Source organism: Aotus nancymaae, unplaced genomic scaffold, assembly GCF_030222135.1.
Source record: "Aotus nancymaae isolate 86718 unplaced genomic scaffold, 86718_ANA_hifiasm-v0.15.2.pri h1tg000049l, whole genome shotgun sequence".
Lineage (NCBI taxonomy): Eukaryota > Metazoa > Chordata > Mammalia > Primates > Aotidae > Aotus > Aotus nancymaae.
In genome coordinates this window covers 427,692-443,645 of record NW_026988463.1, presented here as the reverse complement: position 1 = coordinate 443,645, position 15,954 = coordinate 427,692, and the positions used below count along the sequence as shown (strand labels likewise).

The following is a 15,954-nucleotide window of genomic DNA, read 5'->3' as shown; positions in this document are numbered from 1 at the left end:
GGATGTGGGATGGGTCGGAGGTGAAGAAGGGGTGGCCGGGGGCTGAGTGGACTCCAGGTACTGCAGGAAACACAGCAGTGCTGACTCCATGCTAATTCTGTTAACAGTATTATTGGAATAAAATGCACATGCCACAAGTTCACCCATATGAAGGGTACAATTCAATGGTTTTTAGTATATTCAGAGCTGTCTCCATGCTATTTTAAAGACAGGAGACTCTTAAAATGCACGAGAATACTTGGAAAATAGACAAGTGGATACACTCAAGCTTTCAGCAAACACACTGAGGAAATAAAACAGAATTTATGAAAGCAGCCAAAGAATACACACATTCAACGATGGCAGGCACATCGCTGCGGGAAACAGAAGGCCGTGGGGCTCCGTTATGCACTTTGGGTCTGGTGCCTGCAAAAGCAGGTGTGTGCCCCAGGCGAGGGAAGATGAGCAGCTCCTGGGGGGCTGCTCCTGGCCCATGGCCCCCCACGGGGCTGGCTCTCTCCCTGGGGATAACAAAACACTCCCTTGGTGGCTCTTCTCTAGAATGAGAGCCAGCTGGGACTCCTTAGCTCACAGAACTCCGTTCCCACTTTGCTTTCAAGGTCAGCATGTCCTCTAACCTAGAGATGCCACTCAGATCATCAGTCCCTCCCCTGTACACAACAAAGAAATGGAGCCCTCACCCACCAGCCCAGCCAAGCTCTGCTTCATTGTCCTGGGTAACACCAGCCCGCATGGGGACACACTCAAGTCCTGGCTCAGACCTAGACCCCCGAGCAGAAGTAAAGAAGGAAGAAAAGTAAACTAAAAGGTTACCCAGTACTTGGTTGGGCGCAGTGGCTCCCGTCTGTCATCTCAGCACTTTTGAAGCCGGGGGTGAGGATCACTTGAGCTCAGGAGTTTGAGACTGGCCTGGGCAACACAGTGAAACAAAAATAAAAAAATATCTACCAAAAATACAAAAAATTAGCTGGAGCTGGGCATGGTGGTGCATGCTTATGGTCCCAGCTACTTGGGAGGGTGAGACAGGAGGATCGCTTTAGCCTGGGAAGCAGAGGTTGCAGTGAGCCAACACTGTACCACTCACTCCAGCCTGGGCAACAGTTTTTTCCCTGTTTCAGGAAAGAAAAAAAAAGGTTGATGTGCTCGGTAGGCAGGTCAAATGGTTAACTTCCTTGCAGGTGGCCTGGGTAGTGACCTGGCTTCCATGTTGTCAAGGAAGGTATGCCAGGACTACACCACGGTAGCAGGCAGAATTCTAACAGGGTTCCCAAGAGCCCTTCTCTTTTTTTTTTTTTTTTGAGACGGAGTCTCACTGTCGCCCAGGTGGTAGTGCTGCAGTGGTGTGATCTCAGCTCACTACAATCTCCACCTCCTGGGTTCAAGCAATTCTCCTGCCTCAGCCTCCCGAGTAGCTGGGACTATAGGCATTGCGCCATCATGCCCAGCTAATCTTTTTGTGTGTATTTTTAGTAGAGACGGGGTTTCACCACGTTGGCCAGGATGGTCTCGATCTCCTGACCTCATGATCTGCCTGCCTCGGCCTCCCGAAGTGCTGGGAGTACAGGTGTGAGCCACTGCACCCAGCCGAGCCCCTCTCTTCAGTGTAGGCAAAGCCTGTGCATATGGTGACACAGTCACTGTGATTATGTTAATCTTTAGAAAAAAAAAATTTTTTTGTGAGATGGAGTCTCACTGTCACCCAGGCTAGAGTGCAGTGGCACAATTCAGCTCACTGCAACCTCCGCCTCCCAAGTTCAAGCAAGTCTCCTGCCTCTGTCTACAGCAGCTGGAACTACAGACACGTGCCATCACGCCTGGCTAATTTTGTATTTTTAATAGAGATGGGATTTTGCCATGTTGGTCAGCAGGTCTTGAACTTCTGACCTCAGGTGGGTGATGCACCCACCTCAGCCTCCCAAAGTGCTGGGATTATAGCCATGAGCCACTGCACCCAGACTAAAACATTTTTTAATTTTGTTTTGTTTGAAAAAGGGTCTCCCTTGTCACACAAGCTGGAGTGCAGCAGTGTGGTAAGCATAGCTCACTGCAGCCTCAAGATCCTAGGCTCAAGCAATTCTCCCACCTCAGCCTCCTGAGTAGCTGGGACTAGAGGTGTGGGCCACCACGCCTGGTTATGACTATGTTAACTGAAGACTCCACTGTAGCAGCCTGCTGGTCTCAAAAGTAAGCTGCCATACCTGGGAGGGCCACGTGGTTGATCCTGAGGGTTCTCTAGGACCTAAGAGCCATTACTGGCCAATGACCAACCAGAAAACAGGGTCCTCAGTTCTACAACCTCAAAGAGCTGAATTCTGCTGAGCACCTGAATGAGCATGACACTCTGTCCCGCCTGGTGGTAGCCCTCTAAGACACTGAGCAGTGGATGTACGGGACTGTCTGTTCCAGGCAGAGGAAACAGCCACTGCACTGGCTGGAGGAGGATGTGTGCCTATGGTGTGTCAGGAACAGAGAGGAGAGTAGGGGCGGGGGGCAGCAGCAGGAAGTGAGGTCAGAGGGGCAAAGGGGCCAGACTGCACTTCGAGGAGGACTTTGGTAGTCTCAGACAATGTGAGACTACCAAGGTCCTCCTCGACCACCTCTGGTGGTCTGAGTGGACAGACCAGGACCTGGCTATCTTTGGGAACCATTATTTGGTCTACCACAGCCATCTTACTTTTTAAATTTGAGGTATAATTTCCATCCTGATGTTTTATGTGTTTATTTTTTTGAGACAAAGTTTCCCTCGTTGCCCAGGCTGAAGTATAATGGCGCGATCTTGGCTTGCTGCAACCTCCTAGGTTCAAGCAATTCTCCAGCCTCAGCCTACCAAGTAGCTGGGACTACAGACACATGACACCATGCCCGACTGATTTCACCAAGTTGCCCTGGCTGGTCTCAACCTCCTGGGCTCAAGCAATCCACCCACCTCAGCCTCCTGAGCAGCCAGGACTAGAGGCGTTAACCACCCAGCCTGGCCTAGTTTAGTCTTCCATGTACACCAGTCATGTTAACTTCCGTTTAATATCATAAATGTGTTTACTTTTTCCTGCGGCTAATCTTCAGGTGGAGAATTTCCTTTTTACTAGAATAATGTTTCTGAAAATGTAACAGAATTCATAGGCAGAAAGATTCATTCTATGAAACAATCTTTAGGAACACATCTATTTTGTTATTCAATACTTTGGAAGGCTGTAAATTCAGTTTATCTAAAACACTTAGGAAAAAGCTGAAATTAGGGCTGGGCGTGGTGCTCACGCCTGTAATCCTAGCACTTTGGGAGGCCGAGGTGGGTGGATCACTTGAGGTCAGGAGTTCAAGACCAGCCTGGCCATCATGGTGAAACCCCATCTTTAAAAAAAAAAAAGAAAAAGAAAAAGCTGAAATTGTGGTCCATCTTGTTCACTGTGATGTGAGCTGAGCAAAAGGAGAACAGTGCCTGGCCTACAGCAGGTGCTCAGTAAACAGGTACTCAGAAATCTTATTTCTACAATAATTTTTTTTTAATTAGCAAGGTGCAGCGGTGCACACCTGTAGTCCCAGCTACTCAGGAGGCTGCCACTGTGCCACTGAACTCCAACCTGAGTGACAGAGTGAGAACCCATCTCTCTGTCTCTCCTCTTTTTTCCTTTTTGGAGACAGGGTCTTACTCTACTACCCAGGCTAAAGTGCACTGGCACAATCATAGCTCACTGCAGCTCAAGTGATCCTCCTGCCTCAGCCTCCTAAGTACCTGGAACTACAGGCGTGTGCCATCATACCTGGCTAATTTTTATGTTTTTTGGAGAAAGAGAGTCTCACTACATTGCCCAGGCTGTTCTTGAACTCCTGATCTCAAGTGATCTGCCTGCCTTGGCCTCCCAAAGTGCTGGGATTACAGGAGTGAGCCCCCACACCCAGCCTAAACCCAATCTCCTTTAATAGAGACAGAGTCTCCCTATGTTACCCAGGCTGCTCTCAAACTCCTGGCCTCAAGCGATTTTTACTTTGGGCTCCCAAAGTGCTGGGATTACAGGTGTGAGCCATGGCACCCGGCCAGAACCTAATCTTGAGAGGACTACAAAATTCCAGGAGCTCTAAAATTAGAAGCGTGAGACCTTACTGAATAAAGTAACTGCAGAACTGGCCGAACAGCTATGACTATCATAATTTCTTTTTTAATTATAAAGAGATCATCTAACAGTAGAGAAAACTTTTTTTTTTTTTTTTGAGACGGAGTTTCGCTCATTACCCAGGCTGGAGTGCAATGGCGCGATCTCAGCTCACCGCAACCTCCGCCTCCTGGGTTCAGGCAATTCTCCTGCCTCAGCCTCCTGAGTAGCTGGGATTACAGGCACGCACCACCGTGCCCAGCTAATTTTTTGAATTAGTAGAGACGGGGTTTCACGATGTTGACCAGGATGGTCTCGATCTCTTGACCTCGTGATCCACCCGCCTCGGCCTCCCAAAGTGCTGGGATTACAGGCTTGAGCCACCACGCCCGGCCGAGAAAACTTTTAAGTCAGCACAAAATGGAGATTTTTTCAGACCCGTTCTCAGTACTATCCTGCTGCTGTCTGCCTCAGCTTCCTACCCTCTGCCCTTTACAAGGACAACGTTACACCAGAACAAAGGTAGTAAAAAGTAGGCATTTCCATGTTCTTTATTCCTTACTGAATGATGCAGACTGATGGCCTGTATCAGAAACTTTTAAGAAAGGGTAATACCACAAAAGAAAGAAATCCTACAGAAACTCAGGGCGCTGTGAAGGGCTCCGGACTTCAGAGGCTGCCTTGGTTCCACGCACAGGTTGAGAAACAAAGTCCTCAGGCTGCAGAACACCACACCACAATGCAGACACACACATGCACAAAAACACCTGTTTATTAACCACACAGAGGAACATCAGCTCAAATCCACTCCCTAAAAATACAAACTGAAACTACGCTGATATGCCATTCTTCTTGTATCAGATTGGCAATACTTTTCTGGAGGACAATTTGGTGATGGAAAACATTTTCTTAAATGCTTTAAAACCTACATATCCATTCCCCCAGCAATTCCGTTTTTAAAATTTAAACCTAAGAAAATAATAAATTGTGCAGGAAGATTCAGCTGCAAAAAAGCTCATAATTGTTAAAAAAAAAAAAAAAAGGAAAAACCTAAAATATCAAAGATAAATAGTCAAATTCTAACATATTCATACAGCAGAAAAGCTATTAGCCATTAAGATTATGCTGCAGGGCCGGGCATGGTAATCCCAGCTCTTTGGGAGGGTAATATGGGCAGATCATTCGAGGTTGGGAGTTTGCTACCCACCTGGCCAACATGGTGAAAACCCATCTCTACTAGTAGCTCACTCCTGTAATCCCAGCACTCTGGGAGGCTGAGGTGGGTGGATCATGAGGTCAGGATTTCAAGACCAGCCTGGCCAAGATGGTGAAACTCCGTCTCTACTAAAAATACAAAAACTAGCCAGGCACGGTGGTGGGTGCCTGTAATCCCAGCTACTTGGGAGGCTGAGGCAGGAGAACAACTTGAACCCAGGAGGCTGAGGTTGTGGCAGCGAGCCGAGATGGCGCCACTGCACTCCAGCCGGGCCAAACAGGGAGACTCTGTCTCAACACCACCACCACCAACAACAAAATCATGCTGCAGAAGCAGATGTACTGATGTTGAGTGTGGTAACAATTATTGACTTAATCTAGGTTAAAGTTGCTGGTGAATAATGACTCTGGTTTTAACTGTCCCATACAAAGAAAAATATAAAAGCTAGAGGGCTGAAAAATTCACGGTGCTGGATTGGATTTTTATTTTCTCCTTTATTTGCATATTTTTATTTTAAGTGTGCATGATCTGTGACGTTTTCCTTCCAAGCTTCTTGCTTTCACTTTAAAGGCACTCACAAACCAATGAGAGCAGGTTCTTGATTCACTTGTTCCAAATGCCAAGACTCCTCCTGCTCGGTATTTCTTAGTCTGCCAGAGAGAGCCAAGTGTTCCTCAGTGTTGACTAAACCTCCCTAACTGCTATTTCTCTTAAAACGCATCACAAGGCAGTCTTCCTGAACGGGGTTCTTAAAAATTAAATCACCAAAAAAGGAGTGTTCTGATGGCTTCTTCTCTTCTTACCAGACAGAATAAGACATGCTGACAGGGATGCACTTTATCATAAAAGGGCTTTTCATTTCTAACAGCAAAAACCTCAGCCTTGTTTTCCTTGGATTTTAGTGAAATAAACCAACCCACCCAACAATGGAATGAAATAAAACTTTGTAAACAAGTGGGAAAAAAAAGACGGGGTGAGAGTGGTGGAAGAAGAAAGGAAGAAACATTTGCAGAGATAACTGCTCTAGCACAGAATCTGCTCTGATTCTCAGGAGAATTACTCCCAAAAAGAAAGACCTGCTCTCTTTCTTGTTCAAAGGTCATCCACTAAAGCAGCAGGGTGAAACTCCAGCTTCTGCCCACGGAGACACAAAATACCTTCTGCAGATCACATCTCTGTGCTTTGGGACAACTCAGCAGATACTGCCTCTACGTCAGAAAAAAGCAGCATGACACAGAAAAGCAATTCACCCCTGCCTGACCGCCTCAGACTGCTGCTTCAGAAGTAGAGTCATGGAAGTATGCAGACACCAGGAACGGCAGCCCACGTGAGCAGGAGGAAGAGCAGAGAGGTGACCTAGCGCACTCCTGGTTGGCCACTGCAGCTCCTTCTGAAATAGCGAACCCCTTCATGAGGGTTCTAATAACCATCCAGGATGAAAGAAAATACCTCAGTTGAACTTATAACTCCAACTACCATCCCCAAAATCCCCCAAGACACTCACCATGGGAACAGTAACGCTATTTCAAAGACCGGCATCATAAGCTGGGTGCAGTGGCATGGGCCAGGAGTCCCAGCTACTCGGGAAGCTGAGGCAGGAGGACTGCCCAGGAGCTGGAGGCTGCAGTGACTGTGACGGAGCCTGTAAACAGCCACTGCGCTCCAGACTAGGCAACACTGTGAGACCCTGTCTCTTAAAAAAAACAGCATGATTAGAGAACATCATAGTTCAAGAGTTGTGGAATTCCTTCTCTAGGTAGACAAATCTAAAGTACATGGCACGACAGAGTATCAGTCACTCAAGTGCTGTTATTCCGTCACAGAAGGAAGGATGCCTGGTATGGGAACACAAATGCGTGTTTGCTGGATGGCCAAAAAAGGAGCAGCACAGGGTGGACGGCTCCAGCCAGGGACAGCTGGCACCGACTCCAGGCTAGTCCCTGTGCACAGGAGGGTTCATGTGTGTGAAATCAATGAACAGAGCAAACAAGAGTACCTGGCATAGCGATTATTTTATTACTGTGACAGGAGATTTCAAATAATTGTCATCACTGGTCTAAACATGGGCCTTTGAATCAATCAGCAGGACTTACTGGAGGGTGACACAGAGAGGAAAACTCACCCACTGTGAGAACATGCCAGCGTGCCAACAATGACGAGAAGACCTCAGGTGCCCTGCTATGCACACCTACAGTATGTGTCTGTTTAATTATGGATACACATAACTTAGGGATCAGGAACATGAGGCTACTGAGTGACTGGGAATACCAGGTTATTGAGTGCTCAGGAACAGGCGTGAAGAAAAACAAGACCAGGCATGACAACTAACACCTGTAATCCCAGCTACTCAGGAGGCAGAGGCAGGAGAATCACTTGAACCCAGGAAGCAGAGGTTGCAGGGAGCTGAGCTCGCACCACTCACTCCAGCCTCAGGGACAGAGCGAGACACCATCTAATAAGGAAAAAAAAAAGGCTTGGTGCAGTGCTGATACCTGTCATGCCAGCACTTTGGGAAGCCGAAGTGGGCAGATCACGAGGTCTGAAGTTCGATACCAGTCTGGCCAACATAGTGAAACCCCATCTCTACTGAAAATACGAAAAATTAGCCGGGTGTGGTGGTATGTGCCTCCCAATCCCAGCTAGTCGGGAGGCTAAAGCCAGAGAATTGCATGAACCCAGGAAACAGGTTGCAGGGAGCCAAGATCGCACCACTGCACTCCAGCCTGGGTGACAGTGCAAGATTCCATCTCAAAAAAAAAAAAGAAAAGAAAAATGGAGCCAGCTGACCTTCCTGTGTTCTGGGGGATGGCTGGAGGAGCAAGAAGGTGGGACGAGGGCAGCCAGGGGGGCCCGTGCCACCACCTGTTCCCACCTCCTCACTTCTTGCCACACACATACTTCCAGCTGCAGCCAACAGGGATAGCAGGGATGCCTTCCTGATCCCCCAGCATGGCTGGTCTCCAGAGCTAACATTCCCAGATTCATCACATAGCATTTTCATAAATCTTTCTTCCCATAAGGGACAAAAGAATCTGTATCTTTTGAACATTTTTGTGAGGAAGACTCATCACTGACCTAAGAAACAACAGGCAGGACATGGCCAGCAAACCAAGGGGATATTACAGCAAAGAGAAAATCCTTCAGGAAATTAAGATGCCAGCTGGCCAGGGATAGCCGAGAACGCCCACCAGGTAGGAGAAAAGGGGGAAGGTGGGCAGGGCAAGAGCCACCTGTGGACTTTGGGCTGATCTTAGGGGAGGGAACACAGCAGAGGGGCTAGACGAGGTGGCTCACCCCTGTAATCCTGCACTTTGGGAGACCAAGGCGGGCAGATCACCTGTTGGGAGTTCAAAACCAGCCTGGCAAACATGGTGAAACCCTATCTCTACTCAAAATACAAAAACTAGCCAGGCATGATGGCGCATGCCTGTAATACCAGCTACTCAAGAGGCTGAGGCAGGAGAATCCCTTGAACCCAGGAGACAGAAGTCACAGTGAGCTGAGATAAAACCACTGTACTCCAGCCTGGATGACAAAGTGAGACTCTCTTTCAAAAAAAAAAAAAGAAAAGAAAAGAAAAGGCCAGGCATGGTGGCTCACACCTGTAATCCCAGCACCTTGGGAGACTGAGGCGGGCAGATTACCTGAGGTTGAGAGTTCGAGACCAGCCTGGCCAATATGGTGAAACCCCATCTCCACTCAAAATATAAAAACTAGCCAGGCATGATGGTGTGTGCCCGTAATACCAGCTACTCAGGAGGCTGAGGCAGGAGAAGCACTTGAACCCAGGAGGCAGAAGTCACAGCGAGCCGAGATAAGATCACTGCACTCCAGCCTGGATTAAAAAAGTGAGACTCTCTCTCAAAAAAAAAATAAAAATAGGCCAGGCATAGTGGCTCACGCCTGTAATCCCAGCACTTTGGGAGGCCGATGTGGGCGGATCATGAGGTCAGGAGATTGAGACCATCCTGGCTAACACCATGAAACCTCTTCTCTACTAAAAATACAAAAAATTAGCCAGGCGTGGTGGCACATGCCTGTAGTCCCAGCTACTTGGGAGACTGAGGCAGGAGAATCACTTGAACCTGGGAGGCAGAGGTTGCAGTGAGCTAAGACCACACCACTGCACTCGAGCCTGGGTGACAGAGTGAGAATTCACCTCAAAAAAATAAATAAATACATAATTAGCCGGACATGGTGGTGCATGCCTGTAATCCCAGCTACTCGGGAGCCTGATGCAGGAGAATCTCTTGACCCTGGGAGGCAGAGGTTGCAGCGAGCCGAGACTGCGCCATTGCACTCCAGACTGGGCAACAAAGCAAGACTCTGTCTAAAAAAAAAAGGGTATTATTCAGTTTTTCCATAAAGTAAACACTTGACTAGAACCACAACAAGTTTTTCTTAGAGCACTGATCTGTTCTTTCACAAAAAAAGTAAAGGGTTATAAAAGGTTTTTAAGAATCTTACCTTATGGTTAAACATTAAAATTGGGTAAACATAAGGTTTATAAGGTCTAAGGTCTAATATAAGGTTTAAATATAAGGTCTATAAGATGTTATTAAAAATTGGGTTTAGGTCGGGCGCAGTGGCTCACGCCTGTAATCCCAGAACTTTGGAAGGCCGAGGCGGGTGGATCACCTAAAGTCAGGAGTTCAAGATCAGCCTGGCCAAGATGGTGAAACTCCGTCTCTACTGAAAATTAGCTGAGAGTGGTGGCGGCATCTGTAATCCCAGCTATTCAGGAGGCTGACATAGAAGAATCTCTTGAACCTAGAAGGCAGATGTTGCAGTGAGCTGACATCGCACCACTGCACTCCAGCCTCAAACAAATAAACAAAAAAATTGGGTTTAACATTCATAGTACATTAATATAAAGGTGAAATTTGGCTTCTTTGGTAAAAAAATCATATAGTAAACATAATCAAATGTGAAATGTTTTCCTTTCTTTGAACTATATTTGCATAAATGTGTTATTGATGTATGTTAGGGGAAATTCCTACGATTCTAATATGACTTAGAGTATGTTATTAATAATTATAATTGTTATGTCAAATATTGTGTGCCACAGAAGCAACCAAATTTCCTTATCAATTGTGGCTTTAATAGTCGCTTCCCTGGCGGGGTGCAGTGACTCACGCGTATAATCCTAGCACTTTGGGAGGACGAGGCGGTAAGATTACAAGGTCAGGCGTTCAAGCCCAACCTGGCCAACACAGTGAAACCCTGTCTCTACTAAACATATAAAACTTACCCAGGCATGGTGGTGTTCGATTGTAGTCCCAGCTACTAGGGAGGCTGAGATAGGAGAATTGCTTGAACCTGGGAAGTGGAGGTTGCAGTGAGCCGAGATCACACCACTGCACTCTAGCCTGGGCATCAGAGCAAAACTCTATCTCAAAAACAAAATAGTCACTGCCCTAAAACTTCCTTTCATTCACAGACAATTGTTGTCTGTGAATTGTTGTGAAAAGCCTATGTGAAAAGCAATTACTCTTGCTGCACTTTATACAAATAATCAGGCAACTGTAATAAAGCAAATGTCTTACCATGATTTGTCCTTAGTCAAAATGGGAAACTGGAGAAATACATACTACATGTTTCAAAATTTATAGTATACTTGTTATTAAATTCGAGTCTTGGCCGGGCGCGGTGGCTCAAGCCTGTAATCCCAGCACTTTGGGAGGCCGAGGCGGGTGGATCACGAGGTCAAGAGATCGAGACCATCTTGGTCAACATGGTGAAACCCCGTCTCTACTAATACAAAAAAATTAGCTGGGCACGGTGGCGCATGCCTGTAATCCCAGCTACTCAGGAGGCTGAGGCAGGAGAATTGCCTGAACCCAGGAGGCAGAGATTGCGGTGAGCCGAGATCGCGCCATTGCGCTCCAGCCTGGGTATCAAGAGCGAAACTCCGTCTCAAAAAAAAAAAAAAAAAAAAAAAAATTCGAGTCTTATTGGTTACTTTTTAGTTTGTTTCTGCAATTTAAGCTAACTCGGCTTATTCCTGTAAACCAACCAGTGACCTCTGACTACTGCTCAAAAGAAACAAGAGGATGGGTAATGTAAAAATTTGGATCAGTATTTTAATTATGGGCACATTAAAATCACCTAACAACGCCACATCAGCTTAGTTCCAACAGTTGCCCAGATCTTGAAAGGCCTTCTAATTTAGTTTACTTGGAATACGTTTACTTATTTTGCTTTACTCTTGTGTAATACACTGCTGTTGTAGTATTGGTGTAGGAATACAGAACAAATTTACTGAATTATTTTTTTTTTTTTGAGATGGAGTCTGGCTCTGTTGCCCAGGCTGGAGTGCAGTGGCGATCTCAGCTCACTGCAACCTCCGTCTCCCAAGTTCAAGCGATTCTCCTGCCTCAGCCTCCCAAGCAGCTGGGACTACAGGCGTGTGCCACCACATCCAACTGATTTTTGTATTTTTTTAATACAGACAGGATTTCACCATATTGGCCAGGCTGGTCTTGAACTCATGACCTCGTGATCCACCCACCTTGGCCTCCCAAAGTGCTGGGATTACAGATGTGAGCCACCACACCCAGCCTGCTGAATGTTTTCTTAAACACTTACTAATCTTCCATCTATCACCTTCTGTCAAAACTCATGAGTTATAAATGGACCTTAGCATAATGATGGTTTTTCTTTTTTTTTTCTGAGATGGAGTCTTGCTCTGTTGCCCAGGTTGGAGTGCAGTGGCGTGATCTCGGCTCACTACAACTTCTGCCTCCCGGGTTCAAGCCATTCTCCTGCCTCAGCCTCCCGAGTAGCTGGGATTACAGGCACATGTCACCACTCCCCACTAATTTTTGGTACTCTTAGTAAAGAGGAGGTTTCACCGTGTTAGCTAGGATGGTCTTGATCTCCTGACTTCGTGATTCGCCCACCTCAGCCTCTCAAAGGGCTGGGATTACAGGCCTGGGACACCACTCACAGCCCCATACAGATGCTTTCTAGCTAAGTTCCTCTCTACCCTCAATGTAAAAGACCCTCATAGGCATAAATATCATCACCCCTATTCAGCCTGAAGAGGTTAGAGAAGATGGATCTTTGTCCCTCTGCAACCCTTACAATTAAGGGTTCTCTTATAAAAGGGAGCGGGGAAATGTCAGAGGCGTGTGAACCAGAGCAACTACCTCTTAAATAGGAGCTAGGTAAACTGAGGCTGAAACCTACTGGGCTGCATTTCCCAACAGTTAAGGCATTCTAAGTCACAGGATGAGATAGGAGGTTAGCACAAAATACAGGTCATAAAGACCTTGCTGACAAAACAGGTTGCAGTAAAGGAGCCAGTCAAAACCCACCAAGACCAAAATGGCGACAAGAGTGACCTCTGGTCATCCTCACTGCTATACTTCCACCAGTGCCATGACAGTTTACAAATGCCATGGCAACATGAGGAAGTTCTCCTAAACCGTCTAAACAGGGGAGGCAGCTTGTATCCACTCCTTGTTTAGCATATCATCAAGAAATAACCATAAAAATGGGCAACCAGCAGCCTGTCTACGTCTATGGACGCTGCTCTGTCTATGGAGTAGAGTAGCCATTCTTTCATTCCTTTACTTTCTTTTTTTTTTTTTTTTTTTTTTTTTAGAAACTCAATGTTTATTTTCCATGAATCTTATATGTTTACGAGCCCACACAAAAACAGCTTAAGACCATTCAGTGGTTGCTCCTACCCATTCAGTGGCCTGAGCAGTGGGAGCTGCAGACCAGTCTTCCATGGCAGGCTGGGCGCTTCAGTCTTCAGTAGGGAACTGCTGGATAGGCACAGAGGGCACCTGCACGCCTTCAGACCAGTGGGCAACCTCAGGCTGAGTAGCAGTGAACTCAGGAGCTGGAGCAGTCCATTCGCCCTGAAATTCCTCCTTGGTCACAGCCTTTTCAGCAGCAGCCTGCTCTTCTTTTTCGATCTCTTCAGGATCTCTGTAGAAGTAGAGATCAGGCATGACCTCCCACGGGTGTTCACGGGAAATGGTGCCACGCATGCGCACAACTTCCCGAGCCAGCATCCACCACATCAAACCCACTGAGTGAGCTCCCTTGTTGTTGCATGGGATGGCAATGTCCACATCGCGCAGAGGAGAATCTGTGTTACACACAGCAATGGTAGGTAGGTTAACATAAGACGCCTCCGTGAGAGGCTGGTGGTCAGCCCTTGGGTTAGTAACCACAAGCAGCCGTGGCTCCCGGAAGGCTGCCTGGATCTGGTTGGTGAAGGTTCCAGGAGTAAAGCGGCCAGCAATTGGAGTGGCTCCAGTGGCAGCAGCAAACTTCAGCACGGCCCTCTGGCCAGTATTCCTGGAGGATATAACTCTGACAGCAGGGTTTTCAATGGCAACAATGGCACGAGCCACCAGGAGAAGCTTCTCCCCGGTCCTCTTCAGATTTATGATGTAGATGCCATCACTTTTCCTTTTATAGATGTACTGCTCCATCTGGAAGTCAAGGTTGGTGCCACCTAAATGGGTTCCTGCTGCCAGGAACTTAAGGACATCCTCCTCCTTCATTTGCAGAACATCAAGGGCTCCGGACATTGTGAAAGTTTCCCTTTAAGTTACGACGGGAATCCAGAACAACGCCGTTTGGAACCCTCGGCAGGTAGCGCGAAAAGGCTCATTCCTTTACTTTCTTAATAAAGTTACTTTCACGTTGCACTGCGGACTCGCCCTGAATTCTTTCTCCTGCGAGATCCAAGAACCATCTCTTGGGGTCTGAACCGGAACCCCTTTTCTGGAACACCAGCACTTTGGGAGGCTGAGGCAGGCAGATCTCTTGAGACCCGTCAGAGGTTGCAGTGAGCCATGTTCGTGCCACTGTACTCCAGCCTGGGTGACAAAGCAAGACCCTGTCTCTACTAAGGAAAAAAAAAAAGATAAAATGTCCCTAAGAACACTGTTTTTTGTTTTTTGGGCCTTTTTTGAGACAAGATCTCACTTTGTCACCTAGGCTGGGCTCAAGCAATCCTTCTCCTACCTCCGCCTCCCAAATAGCTGTGAACACAGGCGCGTGTCAACACACCCAGCTAATTTTTTAATTTTTTGTAGAGACTGGGTCTCGCTATGTTGCCCAGACTGGTCTTGAACTTCTGCACTCTAGCAATCGTCCTACCTCAGCCTCTCAATGTGTTGGAATTATAGGTGAGCCACTGTGCCTAGCCTGTTTTGTTTATTGACCTAATGACCCAATGATCTACAGCAATAAGGTCTTTACAATATACTTAACAATTCCTCTTGTCTAACCAGATAAACCACCTATAAACAGACTTAGCCAACAGGTACCACATCCTTCACAACCTAATTTTTAAGCTTTAAGCTGGGTAAAGTTGCTCACACAGAAATCAGAGTAAATTATGTGAAATGAGAAATAACAATAAATCATAAAAGCCTCTGACATGAACAACAATGATAAGCTCCCAATATCACAGAACACTAGCTCAAAAAAAACAAGGGTAGAAACAGGCAAGCTCACTTTTGATTGTGGCAGGACTTTTTTTTTTTTTTTTGAGACGGAGTTTCGCTCTTGTTACCCAGGCTGGAGTGCAATGGCACGATCTCGGCTCACCGCAACCTCCGCCTCCTGGGTTCAGGTAATTCTCCTGCCTCAGCCTCCGGAGTAGCTGGGATTACAGGCACGCACCACCGTGCTCAGCTAATTTTTTGTATTTTTAGTAGAGACGGGTTTTACCCTTATGGTCAGGCTTGTCTTGAACTCCTGACCTCAGGTGATCCACCCACCTCAGCCTCCCAAAGTGCTAGGATTACAGGCGTGAGCCACCGCGCCCGGCCTTCTAGGCATCTTTTGAAAGGTTTTGTACAGGTTTTTAAAAAAAATTATCCAAAAACAAAAAAACAGATCGTTGAGTAGCAAAGCAGAGTGCCAGAAACTGTATATCCTTAAATCCTTCTGAAGACATGGGTCAGAAATAGGACTTCAAGTTACCCACATACAGAAGCTGTGTGCAAAAATGGTTTAAACTAATGGGCAGTGAGTGCTCGCTCTGCTTACAGCTACTAGTGCTGAAATGTTACTTGAGGCTAGGTGCTCATGCCTGTAATTCCAGCACTTCGGGAGGCTGAGGTGGGCAGATCACTTGAGCCCAGGAGCTTGAAACCAGCCTGAGAAACACAGAGAGACCCTGTCTCTACAAAAACTTTTAAAAATTAGCCAGGCATGATGGCACACGCCTGCAATCCCAGCTACTTGGGAAGCTGAGCTGGAAAGATCACTTAAGCCTGGGCTGTAGAGGCTGCAGTGAGCTGACATCGCGCCCTGCACTCCAGCGTGGGCAACAGAGTGAGACTCTGTCTCAATACAGGGGGGAAGTAAAGGCTGACCTTGGAGGAAACAGTATATATGACCCCCCCTACCACCCAAAAAAGTGTTACTTGGCCCTTCAGTTTGTCTCCTATTTACAGCATCATAACCACACTATTTCTCTGCAGAAAAAGCAGCAGCACAGAGCCAAGGCCTGTTGTTGGGGACCCAGTGCTTAGCTTGCCCTACTGAAAGGAATGCAGCCCTTTGTTTCTCACCAATCTGTGACCTGCCTTTGCTTCCAGTTCCCACGTTTCCATATAGAACCAATGTCCTTCTTACACATATGGATTGATGTCAGAATTCTGTCTCCCTAAA

The 15,954-nt window shown here is 46.9% G+C and overlaps 2 protein-coding genes across 3 annotated transcripts in view; both read right to left on the bottom strand.

The window, feature by feature from the left end:
• The window catches only part of RAB11FIP3 (RAB11 family interacting protein 3), a 100,406-nt gene that overhangs the window by 68,650 nt on the left and 15,802 nt on the right, over positions 1-15,954 (bottom strand). The gene's annotated exons all lie outside the window — the stretch shown is intronic.
• Positions 12,878-13,939, bottom strand: LOC135269091 (small ribosomal subunit protein uS2-like). The gene has a single exon (XM_064362852.1). It carries the CDS (start codon positions 13,854-13,856, stop codon positions 13,059-13,061), a length of 798 nt encoding a protein of 265 aa, XP_064218922.1. The 5' UTR covers positions 13,857-13,939; the 3' UTR covers positions 12,878-13,058.